This window comes from Enoplosus armatus, chromosome 23 (genome assembly GCF_043641665.1).
Source record: "Enoplosus armatus isolate fEnoArm2 chromosome 23, fEnoArm2.hap1, whole genome shotgun sequence".
Taxonomy (NCBI): Eukaryota; Metazoa; Chordata; class Actinopteri; order Centrarchiformes; family Enoplosidae; genus Enoplosus; species Enoplosus armatus.
Genome location: NC_092202.1, coordinates 4,413,697 through 4,429,111, shown reverse-complemented (window position 1 = coordinate 4,429,111; position 15,415 = coordinate 4,413,697). Strand labels below are relative to the sequence as shown.

Here is a 15,415-nt window from a genome sequence, read left to right as displayed (position 1 = left end):
ACTTCATTATAGTCACTACTTTGCCACACACACTGTGGGTTTGCACAGATTCCATGTTGTTGTATTTCTATGGAAACAAATCTGATTTCACGTATATCATATTTAACAAGTAGATACTAGGTCAGAAGCAATAAGACAACTAAGTTGGTTGCAGAGGCAGTGTCATGTTCAGCTTCCTGCTTTGCCATGTATTTTTTTCCTGGACAAAAAGTTATAAATATTGAAACATTTGGAAGAATTTTCAGCAACTGCTGAACATTTTTGTCCTATATTGTGACATATTTTGTGTTATGTAGCCATTTGTTGTAGAGCATTGTTATTATTATATATTTAATGTATATTATTATATATTATTGGTGCTCATGTTGCGGTATATTTGTGCCCATATAATGTACTGGAAACAAGTGCAATGTGGGTAATCATTCCATCAGCCTGCAACCAGGAAACAAGTCAAACAGGTAGAAAAAAACAAAGCAAAAGGCAAGTCAGAGCAAGAGAACAAGAGGAAAGACAGCAGAGACGTCTCGTGGATCGGAGTAATTCTCTGCTTTCGACAGCATGGACGGTAAGTTAAGCTTATTTTTTTTTCAGCTCAACAATGAGCACCAAATAGTTTTATTGGACAGTTGAGTCTGGATGATTTTGTGGCAGCTCAAAATATACATATTTTAGTTAGAAAGGTTTCCTTTTTGTTTGTTTAATATTATTTCACTATGATAAAATAAGCTCTGACCGATGTTGCTTTAAAACGTATCAATCAAGATTCATCCAAACAGGATTTATAGATTATCATGTCTCCTCCTGGCTTGTAATTTAGTATCACATTGAGTTTATGTAATTTTTCTTTTAACTATTTCTAACTTGACATCAACAATTGTAATTTTTAAAGCTTCTATGACAGGCGTGAGAGTATCCTTGAGCTAATTCTCAAAAAGATTAGTTGAGAGAGTTAAGATGTTACTAATGTGCACCTGTCAGGTAGCTATAGTCTTTTATTTATTTATTTTCAAACACATTTACACTAGGAAACTGTGACAGCACACAAAGACTACTCGACATTCTCAACATTAGCTTTTTAAGATTCAGTTGACTCATGTTTAACTTAAATCTTTTCTTCAACTGGCTTGTTAGAGGTCGCCTTTTTTCCCCATGTAGAATTCTAAAACATAGTTGTTATTGTTAACAAATGTTTTTCTGTAACTCAGCCTTATTTCCCACAGTATAATAATTCTTGTAGCACAATAAATGAATGGGGAAAACATGTCCTGAACCAAGGGGAGCGTTAACAACTAAGAGACAAATGCACTGATATATTAATACAGAGTCATTATTCTCTTCTAGTGCCAAACACAAGGAGGATTGTCCTTCTGGGAAAAACTGGAGTTGGAAAGAGCAGCCTGGGTAACACCATATTTGGAGAGGCCAAATTCCAAATAAACCATTTTAATGAGTTGAAAACGCATTGTTCTCAAGCCGAAACCAAATCTGTCAACGGAAGAAGCATCACTTTGATCGACACTCCTGGTTTCTTCGACCCAGGAAGGTCTGAAGAGGAGATGAAGCCTGAGATAGTGAGGTGCATCACAGAGTGTGCTCCTGGGCCTCATGCTTTTCTCATTGTGCTTAAAGTGGAGAAATTCACAGAGCACGAGCAGGCTGTCATCACGCAAATGTGTGAGTATTTCTCTGAAGATGCTCTAAAATCTGCTGCCCTTGTCTTCACTCATGGTGACCAGCTCCCTGAGGGAATGAAAATTGAGGAGTACGTCCAACAAAGTGAGGGACTGAGTGATCTGATGAAGAAGAGCGGAGGCCGGTGCCACGTCGTCGATAATAAATACTGGAAGAACAACCAACAGGATGAATACAGGAGCAACCAGGTCCAGGTGGCAGAGCTGCTCGACACCATAGACAAGATAGTGATGGAAAACAATGGAGGCTACTACACCAATGAAAAGCTGCAAGATGTGGAGAGAGAAATACAGAAAGAGGAAGAGCGCATTAGGAAGTCATCCAAAGACATGTCACAGGAAGAGATTAGAAAAAAGGCAAAAAGCAGCGTCTTTAAGAAGAAGGTGGACAACGCACCACAAACAAGGACTAGACGTTTTGTGGTTTTCGCAGTCGTAGCTGGAGTTTTTGCAGCTGTCTCAGCTGTGTTGATCAATTCAAAATTTGCGAAGGTAATAACAGAACCACTTATTAATGAAAACACAATATCAACACCACTGGAAGTAGTGGTGCAAGAACCAACGCCTGAGCCACCCAGAGTAATAGTAAATGTAACTGAGGACTTCAAACCAGGAGAGGCAATACAAAAGACATTTGAAACTATTATGAACAAACTTTATGCTTTGTATGAAAGAATATACAATCCTTGGAACCCATTTGAATGAACACCGATGTAGAAAAAAACCGCAGAAGTCTTTAAAGTCGAGATGAAATGAAAAATATGTAAAAATCCAATTGTGTGTTTTCTTCCTGAAAAGAAAAGAAAAGAAAAGAATATGACGTGTGCTTAGGTAAGCTTGAACCAACCAATTTCAACCAATAATATCATGACATCCACCCATCAATCAGTCTTCAACTTTTAGCTGCACAGGGCTAGCATTCATTAGTTAGCTAGCTAGCAACAGCATGATACGTCGGTGTGTCTTCAGGAATTCAAATCTAATTCCTCCCATTGTCATGTCCCGCCTGCCTATCCTGTTTCAATACGGAAGCTAGATACTCTCGAGATGCCGTTTCATCTCGACTTTCAGAGAGGCTGACATTGACATATAAATTGTGTCAATCCTTTACACCTCATGTAAAATTATTGTAATCATTTTTATAAATGGGTAAGCTATAAAACTGAATGGTTAAGGATTGAATTAATTTGTCCATTTTGGTTTATTACTTTACGGGTCCTTGTCCTTGTAGTAAATCACTGGTGTACCCTTTAACGGTGATGATTTTCTATTTTCTATTTTCTATACATGCTTTTTGTTAATACGTGTTGCTTTGTTATAAACTTATTATGCAACAATAAAACAGCTGATTGGTCACATGTCTCTTCAGTTGTTTCTGTTTCACATTCATTTCTTGTTAAAGCATAAGGCTTCTCTTATTGTCAATAAATTCCATTACAAGATCAAAACCAACAATGAATGCCACATACACTGTCCTGCTCCTGTAAAAGAGCACCAAATGGGTATTAATCCGCAGCTAAAAACAGTCCCTCAACAAATTTGAGTAATGTTTGATAAAAGCTACAGTGCTTAGCTGGAAATTACTGACCCTTTTTTAAAAATGAAACTATATTTTTTGTAACTTGTGTGATTTCTACCAAATCACAGGAGGGAACTTGTTGAGCCGAACAGCCTTTTGTCAGACTACATTTTTACATGTTAATGTATGTTTTTGGAAGCATATTTTATTTAAATTAGGTTCCCAAAAATAGCAAACAACTGTAATTTGTATTTTGTGATATTCTTAAAGACCAGAATAACTTTAGAGCCCTTCTCATTTACAAGAAAGAAGTAATCTGGCTACGGGCCACACTTTAAACACTTCGCCTTATTGTTTTCAGTCTATTTCCTTGTACAGTTAAAACCAGCAGCTGGATATAGATGCTGCCAATAAAAACAAATAAAGAAATCTTTTCAACTTGTTCTGTCTCACCCTGAGACAAAACACTCCACCTTAAAAAGGTATGAAGAAGGTGCAGCTGCCATCCTCCCTCTTTGACACCAAATAAAGATTTCAATCTATTATGTTAGAAACGAAGGAAATTGTGTTTTTCGCTACACAGTATGAATGTAAAATGCACTCATAACACTGAGTTTTTAGCCACATTTAGCGGTGGGGAAATATTGAGCTTAGAAGGCAGTGAATGTAGCCGAGTTCGTCACATCATCTCAATTGTAGCTGCACTTACTTGTTGTTCTGTACACTGGGCACAATTTGGGTGGAGCACCAAACTATTGGCCACTTCAGTTAATGTCATGTTAGTCTGGTTATACCGCCTGTTAATACTCTGCAGCTGAATACGACTGTTGTTAAACTAAATTGAAAGAACATTCTTTTCAACTTGTGCCTTCCAAGCCGCAGTCACCACCCTAAACAGCTATGAAAAGGTGCAGCTATCACCCTCCTGACACATTCTTCTATCCAAATCCCAGACAAAGCTTCAGTGAGAATGTCAAAGGTTACCAGAAAAGAAAGCAAGCAGCTGTAGTTCTTGAAGGTGGACTGTATGTCCAACTAGATGACCTTTTTGACCATTGTTGTAACTGTGTCAGTCCACAAGAGCAAGTTTTATCACCAGACTATAGGGCGTTGGGGCGGGTGGGGTCATTTTCTTCTTAGTTATCTGTTTTTAAAACTCACTCTCACAGATTATTTTACTTAACCTGATGTAGTTTTTTCTTTTATGCTGTGTGCTGTAATTTATTTTACCTGTTTTATTACCTTGCCTTAAAAAATACTTAATTCATGGCATTGAACATGAATATGATTATATATTAGTTCTCTGTGTGATATTTTGTACTTATACTTTGACATATTTTGTATAATCAAGGCCTGCACCTTTAACTCACAGGTGAAACTCATTCCATTGTTCAGGTACGGCCAATCAACAACAAGCCAAGTCAAAGTCAAAAAAGAGTCAAACCCCAGCAAGATAACAGGAGGAAAAACATCCAGCAAGGACGTCAAGCAGTCCGGGTGCCTACAGTGATTTATTTTTTTACAACATGGACGGTGAGTTGAGCTTACTTCATCAGTACAGAGGTGAAGGAAGTGTTCAGATTCTTTATGTAGTAAAAGTAGCAACACCATACTATAAAAATACTTCATTACAAGTAAGTCTTGCATTGAAAATGTTAGTAAAAAAAAAGTATTATCATCAAAATGTACTTAAAGTATCAAAAGTGAAAGAAAAATGGCCCCTTTTATGGTGGAATTATTATTGGTGATGCATCAATGTGTTTGTTGTACCTGTTCAAGGTGGAGCCACCTTTATCTACTTTGTATACTGTTTTGGTAGTTTAATCTTTAACAGTAGTACTTGAGTAGATGGACTTTCACTATTGTATTAGCGTCACACATACTTTCAACCAAATGACATTCCCATCAGCCTCAGCTCTACAATGGACGATTTAAAATGCCTAATGAAAAACAATTAAACAAAGTGAAATATAATTCACACTGTTATATGTATTGCCTTTGTGTATATATAAAGACATAAAGCTAAATAATTATCCTTTAACATGTTTTCTTCATGTAATTATAGCACTATAATAATACATACATAATAAGGAAATACATATAACCATGTGTACTGTAACTGACTTTATCTATTTGTTTGTGAGAATGCTAACACACTAAACTAAGACGGTGACCATGATAAACATTACACCTGCTAATCATTAGCATTGCCACTGAGAACATGTTAGCGATGGTTTAATAATCATCAGGTTAATCAGTAATAAAAACAAGCGTATGTTGCAATCCTACTCAAAACACTTTAGAACCAAAAGGTCAAGTTAACAGAACACATACAAGTGAAATGTACTTAACTTATACAGAGTCGTTGTTCTCTTCTAGTGCTGACGTCAAGGAGGATCGTTCTACTGGGAAAGACTGGAGCTGGGAAAAGCAGCCTGGCTAACACCATATTGGGAGATAAATTGTTCACCACAAACCATACTCCTAACTCCGGAACAAGTGAATGTCAAGCAAAAACCAAATCTGTCAACGGAAGAAGCATCACTTTGATTGACACTCCTGGTTTCTTTGATGCAGAAAGGTCTGAGGAGGAGATGAGGCCTGAGATAGTGAGGTGCATCACAGAGTGCGCTCCTGGGCCTCATGCTTTTCTCGTTGTGCTTAAAGTGGAGAAATTCACAGAGCAGGAGCAGGATGTCATCGCTAAAATATGCAAATATTTCACTGAAGATGCTCTAAAATATGCTGTAATTGTCTTCACTCATGGCGACCAGCTGCAGGAAGGAATGAAACTTGAGGAGTTTGTCAGTCAGAATAAGAATCTGAGAGATCTGGTGAAGAAGTGCGGAGACCGGTGCCACGTTGTTGATAATAAATACTGGAAGGACAACGAAGAGGACAACTACAGAAGTAACCAGTTCCACGTGGCAGAGCTGCTCAACACACTAGACAAGATGATGAAGACAAACAAAGGAAGCTACTACACCAATGAGATGCTACAAGAAGTGAAACGAGAAATACATACAGAGGAAGAGCTCATTAGACAGTCATCAGGAAACATGTCACGGGAAGAGATTAGAAATGAGGCTAAAATTAATGTTTTTGACAGGTTATTGATCAGATCGGTAGGTTTTGCAACAGGTGCTTTGTTAGGAGCTTTTCTTGGTGTGGCAGAGATGGTTACATTAGCTGTTAGTAATTTTCAGGACCTTTCAAATTTTTCAGCACTAGTATCAACAACAAAAGCAACAGCTGCATTAGCCGCTCAAACTGGGGCAGCAAAGGGCTGTTGGAAAGGACTTCATGCAGCTGAAGGAGCAGAAAGTCTAGGGGAAGCCATGCAGAAGGCAGCGAAGGCTGTCCTGAACCAGTCTGGGATTGCAGCAGATCATAACAACAAATAAAGCATTGGCAATAAAAAAGAGTGGAGCAGGAGGTTGATGTTTTTGAGACATTTAAATCATAGCCGGAAACTAGTGTTTGTTGTCTGTTACTTCAAACCATATTAGCTTTGCCACCGTTCGATTTGTTTTAGTGTCTTCAGAGTCCATTATGTTACAACTGTTTGGTTATGAAGAGCAGTTTTTTCAGTTACATTATCCACCACACTTAACAAAATATATGAAAATATTATTATTTTGTATGTTTAGATTGTATTTGAACACGCAGTAGACACTAGAGGGCACCTATTTCCCACTATATACGCTATTCCTACTATCTCCTATGACTTACTGCCCAGGTGCACGGACATACCTGTAGCACTGGTCACAACTCAAACAGCCAGGCGTGGTTCCATTGAAATGTGTCTTGACGTACAAGGACATTTTTGGAATAATGCATTTGCTTCAATATAAAAGAAAGATCACATTACTTGGTATTTTATTCCTGTCTCATCACCTGAGTCTCTGTTTGTCCCGGATGGATATTGGGAACAAAAGATCTAGTTATTTGTCTTGTTTCGTGCCATGCATGTTAAGGAATGTTTAATTCTCTGCAGGGCTGTATAATATTAGTAATAACATTAGGCTCATGGTATTTATTAGGTTAGTGGTTGTCTTTTTGTGACTTTTTGTTCAATGTACTGTTGTGTATGCACTGTCACTGTACTGTTTAGAAGATGCGAATGAAAAGAAGCATTTTAGAGGTGATAGTTCTTGAAAAATGGAGAAAAAAATAAAAAATTGGAAGATATACAAATAAGGTAGAAGAGAAATATACAGGGAGTTACACCTGTCATGGGTCTAACTGACCACAAACATAAGTAACGTCACTTTATAGGATAACATACTGTACAAACAAAAGGACTAGGACTTTTTTGTTCATGCACAACACATTTATTTGATGTAATAACAATGCTTTATGGTGATTTCCATAATTTGTCCCCTTGTTGATGTGTGTGTAGCCTGTGTCCAGTTTGTGGCAAAGGGAAGGGTGGCCACTTCAATACCTGTCTACATTTTGTGCTTTAATGAGGTCAAAATAAAAGAACAACTAATGTTTAAAGAAAAAAAGTTGGTTTCTTTCTTTCTTTCTTTCTTTTTTACGCTCAGGCCTGTAGCAGTGGGGTTTGTGGGAGCCCAAACAACAACGCCAAAGTTATCAAAACACAAGAGTCAGGGGTCTGAGATTGTGAGTATTATCTTTTATGACGTGGAGTCGGTACGCTGGCAGCGTATGTTGTAATATTCGCTGCTAGGCCATAAGACAACTGGAACATAATATGTTTTCTCTTCAACTTGAGAGTTAACAGTAGTGACATGCTGCGTGGCACAGCAGCGGTGATTTCTCCCGTCTGCAGTGCGCAAGACCGTACCAGTTACGCCCCCCCCAGTTACGCGCCCCCCTCCCTCACGTTACGTCCCTCTCTTGCACTCAGACTTCATGTGCGCCAGGGAAACACGCTACGCTCTCGGTCACTACAGATATTTGGCTTCATTTCTCTCTTCGTAAGAGCTAAACGATGGACGACAGTTACCAACATCCGGTTTTCTTCGAGAGTCGCAGCCTGCTCGCGGAGCAGATGAAGAAAATAGAGAATTATTTCCGTGTTCACCGGAGATCCGGCGGGGGAGACTGCGGCCCCCTGAGGCCCGTGGGTGATGAAGTTTACTGCGTTGCTTTCAAGTATCAGAGAAGTGAGTGACGAGACTCAACAACTCATGTTTTTAATCATTTTATATGGTCAACTGTCTTATAATGTTGGTGAAAGACCTGTCATTTTCATGTTGTTGTTGTTGTTGTTTCCCAAAAGCTCTCCTGGGGTGTTTTAAATATCTCCCTTGTCCAACACAGCTGATCGTTCAAACGTTGGAGCAGAGAGAGATCTAAAACATGCAGGACATAACTCCAGGAGACGTTTGGGAAGCCCCTATCTATAAAACAAACCAGCTAAAACAAACTACTGGTGTTAACTGTCGAGGTGTACTAAAACGGGATTTTATGAGATTGGATCCTAAACAGAGGAATCCTTAAGTTTCCCTTTCCCGGGAAAGTGAAAGTACACCTGACAGGCCGCTGCAAAATTCCAGTTTTCATTCACTGCACCAGCTGACTGAATGCGTATCACTTGAGGAAGTACAAGTAGCATAACATTGAAATACTCGAGTAAAAGTACCTCAAAACTGTACTTATGTGTAGTACGTGTTGAAGTACATTATGGCGCACACTGTGAGAGGGGGTCTGCTGCTCTTTCTTATTTTCTAACAAGACAGAAAGACAGAAAAAGAATCTTATCAAATTAAAAAGCCTGTGGTTTATGTCAAAAGAGCAGCAATTTCCTTATTTAAAACTCACAATAAGGAATGCCACCTTTTCTGTCTTAGATCAGCAGGCAGTCCTGCAGAGATCTGAGCATGTTGTGGAGCTTGCAGATGGTCGTCTGGTGTTCACTGTCCGAGGCAGCCTGGAACCTCACACCTCCTCTCCCATCTCCCCCTCCACTCAAAGCCAGGATTTTACAGCCCCAGTACAGGTTAACACAACATTTCTGTAATTCAATCAAGGTTGTGCGTTTCCAAAAATAGATTTACATTTCCTCATTTCATGTAGTTATGTAACGCCACTGAGACTGACATCACTGTACATTAATACTAAACTAATATATGATCATAACATGACACTAAGGGCTTTGTTCTAACTGTTTTTATGCATTTGGAGGAAAAAACTCAGATCACTGAAAGACACAATTGGATATTTCTTTTCAACACAGAGCCTACAGTCCATTCCTGCCTCAACTCCTCCACCAGGTGGTGAAGAACATAAACTACGACCTGATACTTACCTCCTGCGTTACCTAATGGAGTGTCCCAAGGCTTTGAGAGAACTAGAGGAAGAGCTCTCCTCTGTGGCCTGCTCTGCCCAGCTTTACCCACAGCAGGGGAGGGTTTTAGTTAGGTGCTTAGCTCAACCTGGTGCTGTAGAGGAAGTTAGAAACTGGAAAGCTGAGGTAGACAAAGTTTTTGATGGCTACCTGTGCCACTATGAGGTGGACCCTCACAAAGTTAAAGCTTTGCTTCAGTCCTGCAGCTCCCGTCAGACCACAGATGGGGTGAAGGTGTACAGTGAGGTTGGGATGGCTGTTGCTGTTGGGGAACGTTCTCGGGTGAAAGCCAGGTTGATGGATGTGGAGGACTCGCATGTTAAACGGGGGTCACGTTTAAATGAGAAGTCAACCAGCATTCGTCGACTAGGCGAGGCCAAACTCCGTCTCCTCTGGAAAGAGATTGAGCACAGCCTGGGACGAGCTTTTCCAGGAGTGAAGGTCACGCAGGGAGATGCAGGTCAGTTAGTTTTGGAAGGCTCTGTGGAGGAGATTCTTAAGGCTGGAGATTGGATCTCTGATAAGGAGAATTTGGTGTTAGAAAGGACAGTTTCTGACAAGAGCCCACATTTTTTGGCCTTTCTAAGGAAGGCATACGGAGGTCCAGGGGTGCTTGGTGACTTTTTAGGGGTTGGTGACAAAGTGGAAGTAGAGTTACGAGACACAGAGCTACGTTTCTTCACCCTCTCTGCTGATGAAATGAATGACACAGAGAAAAAAGTGAAAGAAAAATTCAAGGAAGTCAAGATTGATGTTCCTAACTGCTCTACTGTGCCATCTGAGCTTCGGGAAAAGCTTAAGTCCAAGTCAAATGAAATGAACCAAGGGAAATACAGGGCTCAGGTTGTGTTTGGCTCAGACAGCACAGTGTTCTTATTGGGCCACACCAAAGAGGTTGAAGAGCTGAGTGAAGCTGTCACACAGTTTATTTCGGACCAGTCTAGTGTGCAAAGCATACCCACTCCCACTGGGAAAGAGGAACTCCCAAGTGTTGCACAGAATTTGGCATCTTTGAATTTGAGTGAAGTAAACACAGTTGCCAGCTACAGCCTTTGTGACGGGCTCCAGGTGCTGGTGTGTCAGGGTGACATCACCAAACAGGAAGCTGATGCCCTGGTGAACGCTGCCAATGAAGATCTGGACCACCGTGGAGGTGTTGCTGCTGCACTAAGTAAAGCAGGTGGCCCTGAAGTCCAGAGTGAGAGTAGTGGCTTAGTAAAGTATATTGGGAAAATTCCTACAGGTGATGTGGTAGTGACCACAGGGGGGAACTTAAACTGCAAGAAACTGCTGCATGCTGTTGGGCCTGTAGGTGGAGAAGCAGGTGGCAGAGAGAGGATCTTGCTGGGAAAAGCTGTCCATTCTGCTCTGAATTTATCAGAAATCATGGAGTTCCAATCTATAGCCATTCCTTGTATCAGCTCAGGGACATTCGGTGTTCCTGTCAATGTATGCTCTGAGGCTATTGTAACTGCTGTGCAGGAGTTTGGCAGTCAGGGAGGGCGAAGTCTGAGCAGAATCATCCTGATTGATAACAGAGAAGAGGTGGTGAGGGCCATGCACGAAGCATGTGACCGCCTTCTCCTAGGGATCACTACTGGAAACAGTGCACCAAGTGACTTGAGGTTCCAGATGGATGCTGCTGCTGCCCGAGACACAGCAAGAGGGGCCACTGCTGGAGCTCCTGGAGATGGTGTCCATGTAGATATCATCCAGGGAACCATTGAGACCCAGGAGGTGAGAAACTGTGTTTTGAGTCTTTATAACTGTCTTCTGTATGCCTGGTACTTTAGGTTACTAATTTCTGAAACCTATATTAGAATGACTGGATGGTCCTGTTAACAATGGCACCCAATTTAGCGAGATGTGGATGTGACAATTAAGTCTATAAGAAGACATGTTTTTTGTTTTTGTTTTTACAATTTTTACAGCTGTGGGTGTCAGCTGACTTTTATAGTAAGCAAACACCATGAGGAATAACAATTCCTTGACAATTTACATAAAATGTGTTCAACCCCCCTGCTCTCCTCCTAGGTGGACGCCCTGGTATCGCCCATGGTTGGCTATGATCCTCTCTCTACCCGTGTTGGAAACACTTTGTTTAAAATGGTTGGATCCCAGCTGACTGCAAGGTTTACAAAGGAAGCAGAGGAAACAATGCTGGATGACATAGTCCTGGTGGAGGGCTTGCCTGGACTTCCATCTAAGGCAGTGTTCTTCCTCGGCCTCCTTCCCTGGGATGATGACCATGATGGAGTGGCACTCCAGGTGAAGTAGTGGAGGAGTGTTTTTAGTTGTTCTTAACTTCGTGTGTGTGTGTGTGACAACAAATTGTCAGAGGCTGTTTTCCATTTTCTACACCATAATACAAATACAAATAAAATAAAAATAATTGAATTCTGACCTTCTCCAGGTTCTGAGAGTGGGCATCAACCAAATCCTAACTTCCTGTGAGAATAGAGGGTTTGGATCTGTTGCTTTCCCTGTGCTCGGGGCTGGGATTGCCCTGCGTTTTCCTAACAGCGTGGTAGCCAGGGTTCTACTGGAATGCATTCATGAGTTTGAACTGAACCGAACCAGCAGAACACCATACCTGGTCCGCATCATCATCCACCCCAGTGACGAAGAGACTAGTGAGGTAATGGAAATGCATTATACCGTTAACACTGAGTATTTACAATGAAAGTGTTCAAGTCCAATCTTTTGCACGAAACCGTTGAAAATCTGTCTGTTGGTGCAAACAACAGTGTAGGCTGACCACCCTGAACCCAGACCAACATTTTTAGAGGTCCCAATATCTTGGCTAATGATAGTGTGCCTTGACAGCATTACTCAAAAATAACACAATTTTATGAATGCCTAATCTATTAATTCAAAATTATTACTGGCTTAAATGTAAATCACATGGTTGATTATTGTTGATTTAATTAACCAGTATAATAAGTTGTATTTTAAAATCGTTGATTTAATAAATATCAGCTTTTTTCTGCTCTAGATACACTGGATATATACTGGAATTGATATTAAACCCTATACTTCCTCGTCTCTGCAGGTCTTCAAGTCTGTCCAGGAAGCTTTCCGACTCAAACGATTCACAAAAGATGTTCACCAACCAGACCAAGGTGGGTATAGATCTATGTGTCTGCTGTAATTCACCATGTTGAAGACAAATGTTTTCTACAATGTGGACCTAACATCATTATTGTATCCATTTGCCAGATATGAGCATGTTAATGTTGTCATTTAGGAGTGCTTCTTTATCTAAGCCAACTTGTAAACAGTGTACTGGTTACTGTTTCCCGAAAAGCATGTGAAAACTACTCTTAAAAGCTAACAGACAAAGAAAGCAAACAAGCAAGAGACAAATATACTTAACAGATTAATTCTCTTCTAGTGTCAATTACAAAGAGGATCGTCCTGCTGGGAAAAACTGGAACTGGGAAAAGCAACCTAGCTAACACCTTATGTGGAGAGAAATTATTCACCACAAACCATTCTCCCAACTCTGGAACAACAAAATGTCAAGCAGAAACCAGATCTGTCAACGGAAGAAGCATCACTTTGATCGACACTCCTGGTTTCTTTGATGCAGAAAGGTCTGAGGAGGAGATGAGGCCTGAGATAATGAGGTGCATCACAGAGTGCGCTCCTGGGCCTCATGCTTTTCTCATTGTGCTTAAAGTGGAGAAATTCACAGAGCAGGAGCAGGCTGTCTTCACTAAAATATGCCAATATTTCACTGAAGATGCTCTAAAATATGCTGTAATTGTCTTCACTCATGGTGACCAGCTCCCTAAAGGGATGCAAATTGAGGAGTTTGTCAGTCAGAATAAGAATCTGAGTGATCTGGTGAGGAAGTGCGGAGGCCGGTGCCACGTCATTGATAATAAATACTGGAAGAAAAAGGAAGAGGACAACTACAGAAGCAACCAGTGCCAGGTGGCAGAGCTACTCAACACACTAGACAGGATGTTGATGGAAAACAATGGAGGCTACTACACCAATAAGATATTACACGAAGTGGAGAAGGAAATACAGAAAGAGGAAAAACGTATAAGACAGTCATCTGGAAACGTGCCAGTGGAAGAGGTCAGAAAACAGGCTAAAACCAGAGTGTCTGAGAGGCTTCTGATCCAACTGGCGGGAACTGCAACAGGAGCATTGTTAGGAGCTTTTTTTGGTGTGGCAGCGATGGTTGGACTCGTTATCACAGCTCTGCATAACTGTTCAGCATTAATGAAACTTGTGAAAAACATGCCGGCGGTAGGAGGTGCAGCCGCAGCAGCAGCAGGAGGAGCAGAAGTAGCAGGACTGACAACTGCTGGAGTGGTGTTAGGTGTGTCCACAGCAGGCTTGGCTGTTACAGGAGGCGTAGTGGGTGGTATTATTGGATTTGATGCTGCTGAGGGAGCAAAAACACCACAGGAGGCAGCAACGATGGCAGCTAATGCTGTCATCAACAAAGGAAGCGCTTGTTTGAAGTTGCATTAACAGATATTCTTAGGTACTTGAGGGCAGTGGAACTACACAAAGAAAAAAAAAGAAGGTAGCTGAAGGGAACTACAGGGTCGGTTGATAATCTTTATGGCTTTGACACCACGAGCGACAACTTGCACGTCATGCACAGTCACTTGATCTATTGTAAATACAAATAAAAAAATTGATGGATGCAGCTTTAACTTAAGTGACTTGAAAAAGGTGGAGGGAAATGTTCATTCTGAAAAGTCAAATCTTTGTATCATCATTTGTAAATTACTCGTAAATTTTGTGATAATCAAGCCATCTTTATATGTTGGTAATATATGAAATACATTTATATATTAATGATTAAAGTGATTAATGATGTTAAACTATCTGGCAGTGATTGTTTGAATATGGACTCATAACTTACAGGTGTTGGATGATGTTGAATCTGTTTTTCACCAATAAAGCATTGATTGCTGCAGTTTTCTCATTTGTCCATTTTGTTTTCTTATGGGGTTGTATGTTTACCTCGTTACAATGGGATTTCTATTCTTACGCCGCACTTGCAAGCTCTGATCAACAGGGGGCTCCCTAAAGCAAGAAAAATGCATTGTTTAATCAGATGCCACTGGGTCATATTCTGTCACTTCCTGTGAAGAGGTGCATCAAGTGCTGTAGCAATGCTAGTATTAATGAATAAAATATTTATTGAGATTTAACAGAATTGAATGCAGTTGTGGGTTTTGTAATGTAAAACCTCTGGCTCCACACAGAGGTCAAGTTACAGTGCTGATATGTATAGATAGGGTGTCTCTGTTAAAGCGGCATTTGAAAACTTGTATGTTTGTTAGGTATTTGGTGACATGGGACATTCAGCCGTGGTTATATACTGTAGCTGAATCACAAAGTTATAATTCAATTTAGCAGCCCCCAGCTTCTCTTTCACAGTTTACGCATCAAAATTGGTGCAGTTATGCTTTCATAACTTGAGCTCATGCAGGAGCTTAACTGTTTTTAGCCATTTGTCCTGCATGTACGCAGAAGTTTGACTCATCCAGGGTTATTTTTTTGCTTAGGAGTGAAATGTCTGGAAGTATCTAAGTGGCAGCCATGATAAGAGCTGGTCGAATTCTCTAAATGCTAAGGAAAGGTGCTTCAGTGCTTCCTTTCTTATCTCCTTTAGCATAATGTAACAGCAACAATTCCTTGTGGCAGCCACATTTAAAGCGACCACAGCAGATCCACATCAATAACATCCGCCGTTGGATAATTACATAGCCGGATTCAGCTTGGATTCTCTTTTCCTTCACATCTTTCCTTGACCTCGTGACATTTTCCGTAGGGATCAAGGAAAAGTGTTTAGGAAAAGACATAGGACGTCATTTTTTTTAAATATTCGACTGCAGCCTTTGATCCCTTCAT

At 40.5% G+C, this 15,415-nt stretch overlaps 3 protein-coding genes across 5 annotated transcripts; all 3 read left to right on the top strand.

The window, feature by feature from the left end:
- The first annotated feature begins 514 nt into the window (after positions 1 to 514).
- On the top strand, positions 515 to 4,720 carry LOC139306247 (GTPase IMAP family member 7-like). The gene is made up of 3 exons (XM_070930197.1): positions 515 to 565; positions 1,342 to 2,183; positions 4,583 to 4,720. Exons 1-3 carry the CDS (start codon positions 559 to 561, stop codon positions 4,718 to 4,720), a joined length of 987 nt encoding a protein of 328 aa, XP_070786298.1. The 5' UTR covers positions 515 to 558.
- On the top strand, positions 4,671 to 6,750 carry LOC139305987 (GTPase IMAP family member 7-like). 2 transcript variants are annotated; one of them, XM_070929941.1, is made up of 3 exons: positions 4,671 to 4,743; positions 5,590 to 6,378; positions 6,478 to 6,750. In XM_070929941.1, the coding sequence occupies exons 1-3, from the start codon at positions 4,737 to 4,739 to the stop codon at positions 6,612 to 6,614; spliced, it is 933 nt and encodes a 310-aa protein (XP_070786042.1). In that variant the 5' UTR covers positions 4,671 to 4,736; the 3' UTR covers positions 6,615 to 6,750. The 2 variants fall into 2 exon arrangements, with proteins under 2 accessions (XP_070786042.1, XP_070786041.1); XM_070929940.1 differs by having other exon boundaries at positions 5,590 to 6,750.
- A 1,372-nt stretch (positions 6,751 to 8,122) lies between these two features.
- Positions 8,123 to 14,479, top strand: LOC139306100 (protein mono-ADP-ribosyltransferase PARP14-like). 2 transcript variants are annotated; one of them, XM_070930061.1, is made up of 7 exons: positions 8,123 to 8,345; positions 9,033 to 9,181; positions 9,419 to 11,266; positions 11,564 to 11,797; positions 11,943 to 12,167; positions 12,582 to 12,651; positions 12,924 to 14,479. In XM_070930061.1, the coding sequence occupies exons 1-7, from the start codon at positions 8,171 to 8,173 to the stop codon at positions 14,018 to 14,020; spliced, it is 3,798 nt and encodes a 1,265-aa protein (XP_070786162.1). In that variant the 5' UTR covers positions 8,123 to 8,170; the 3' UTR covers positions 14,021 to 14,479. The 2 variants fall into 2 exon arrangements, with proteins under 2 accessions (XP_070786162.1, XP_070786163.1); XM_070930062.1 differs by having other exon boundaries at positions 8,178 to 8,345; positions 9,038 to 9,181.
- The last annotated feature ends 936 nt before the right edge of the window (positions 14,480 to 15,415 follow it).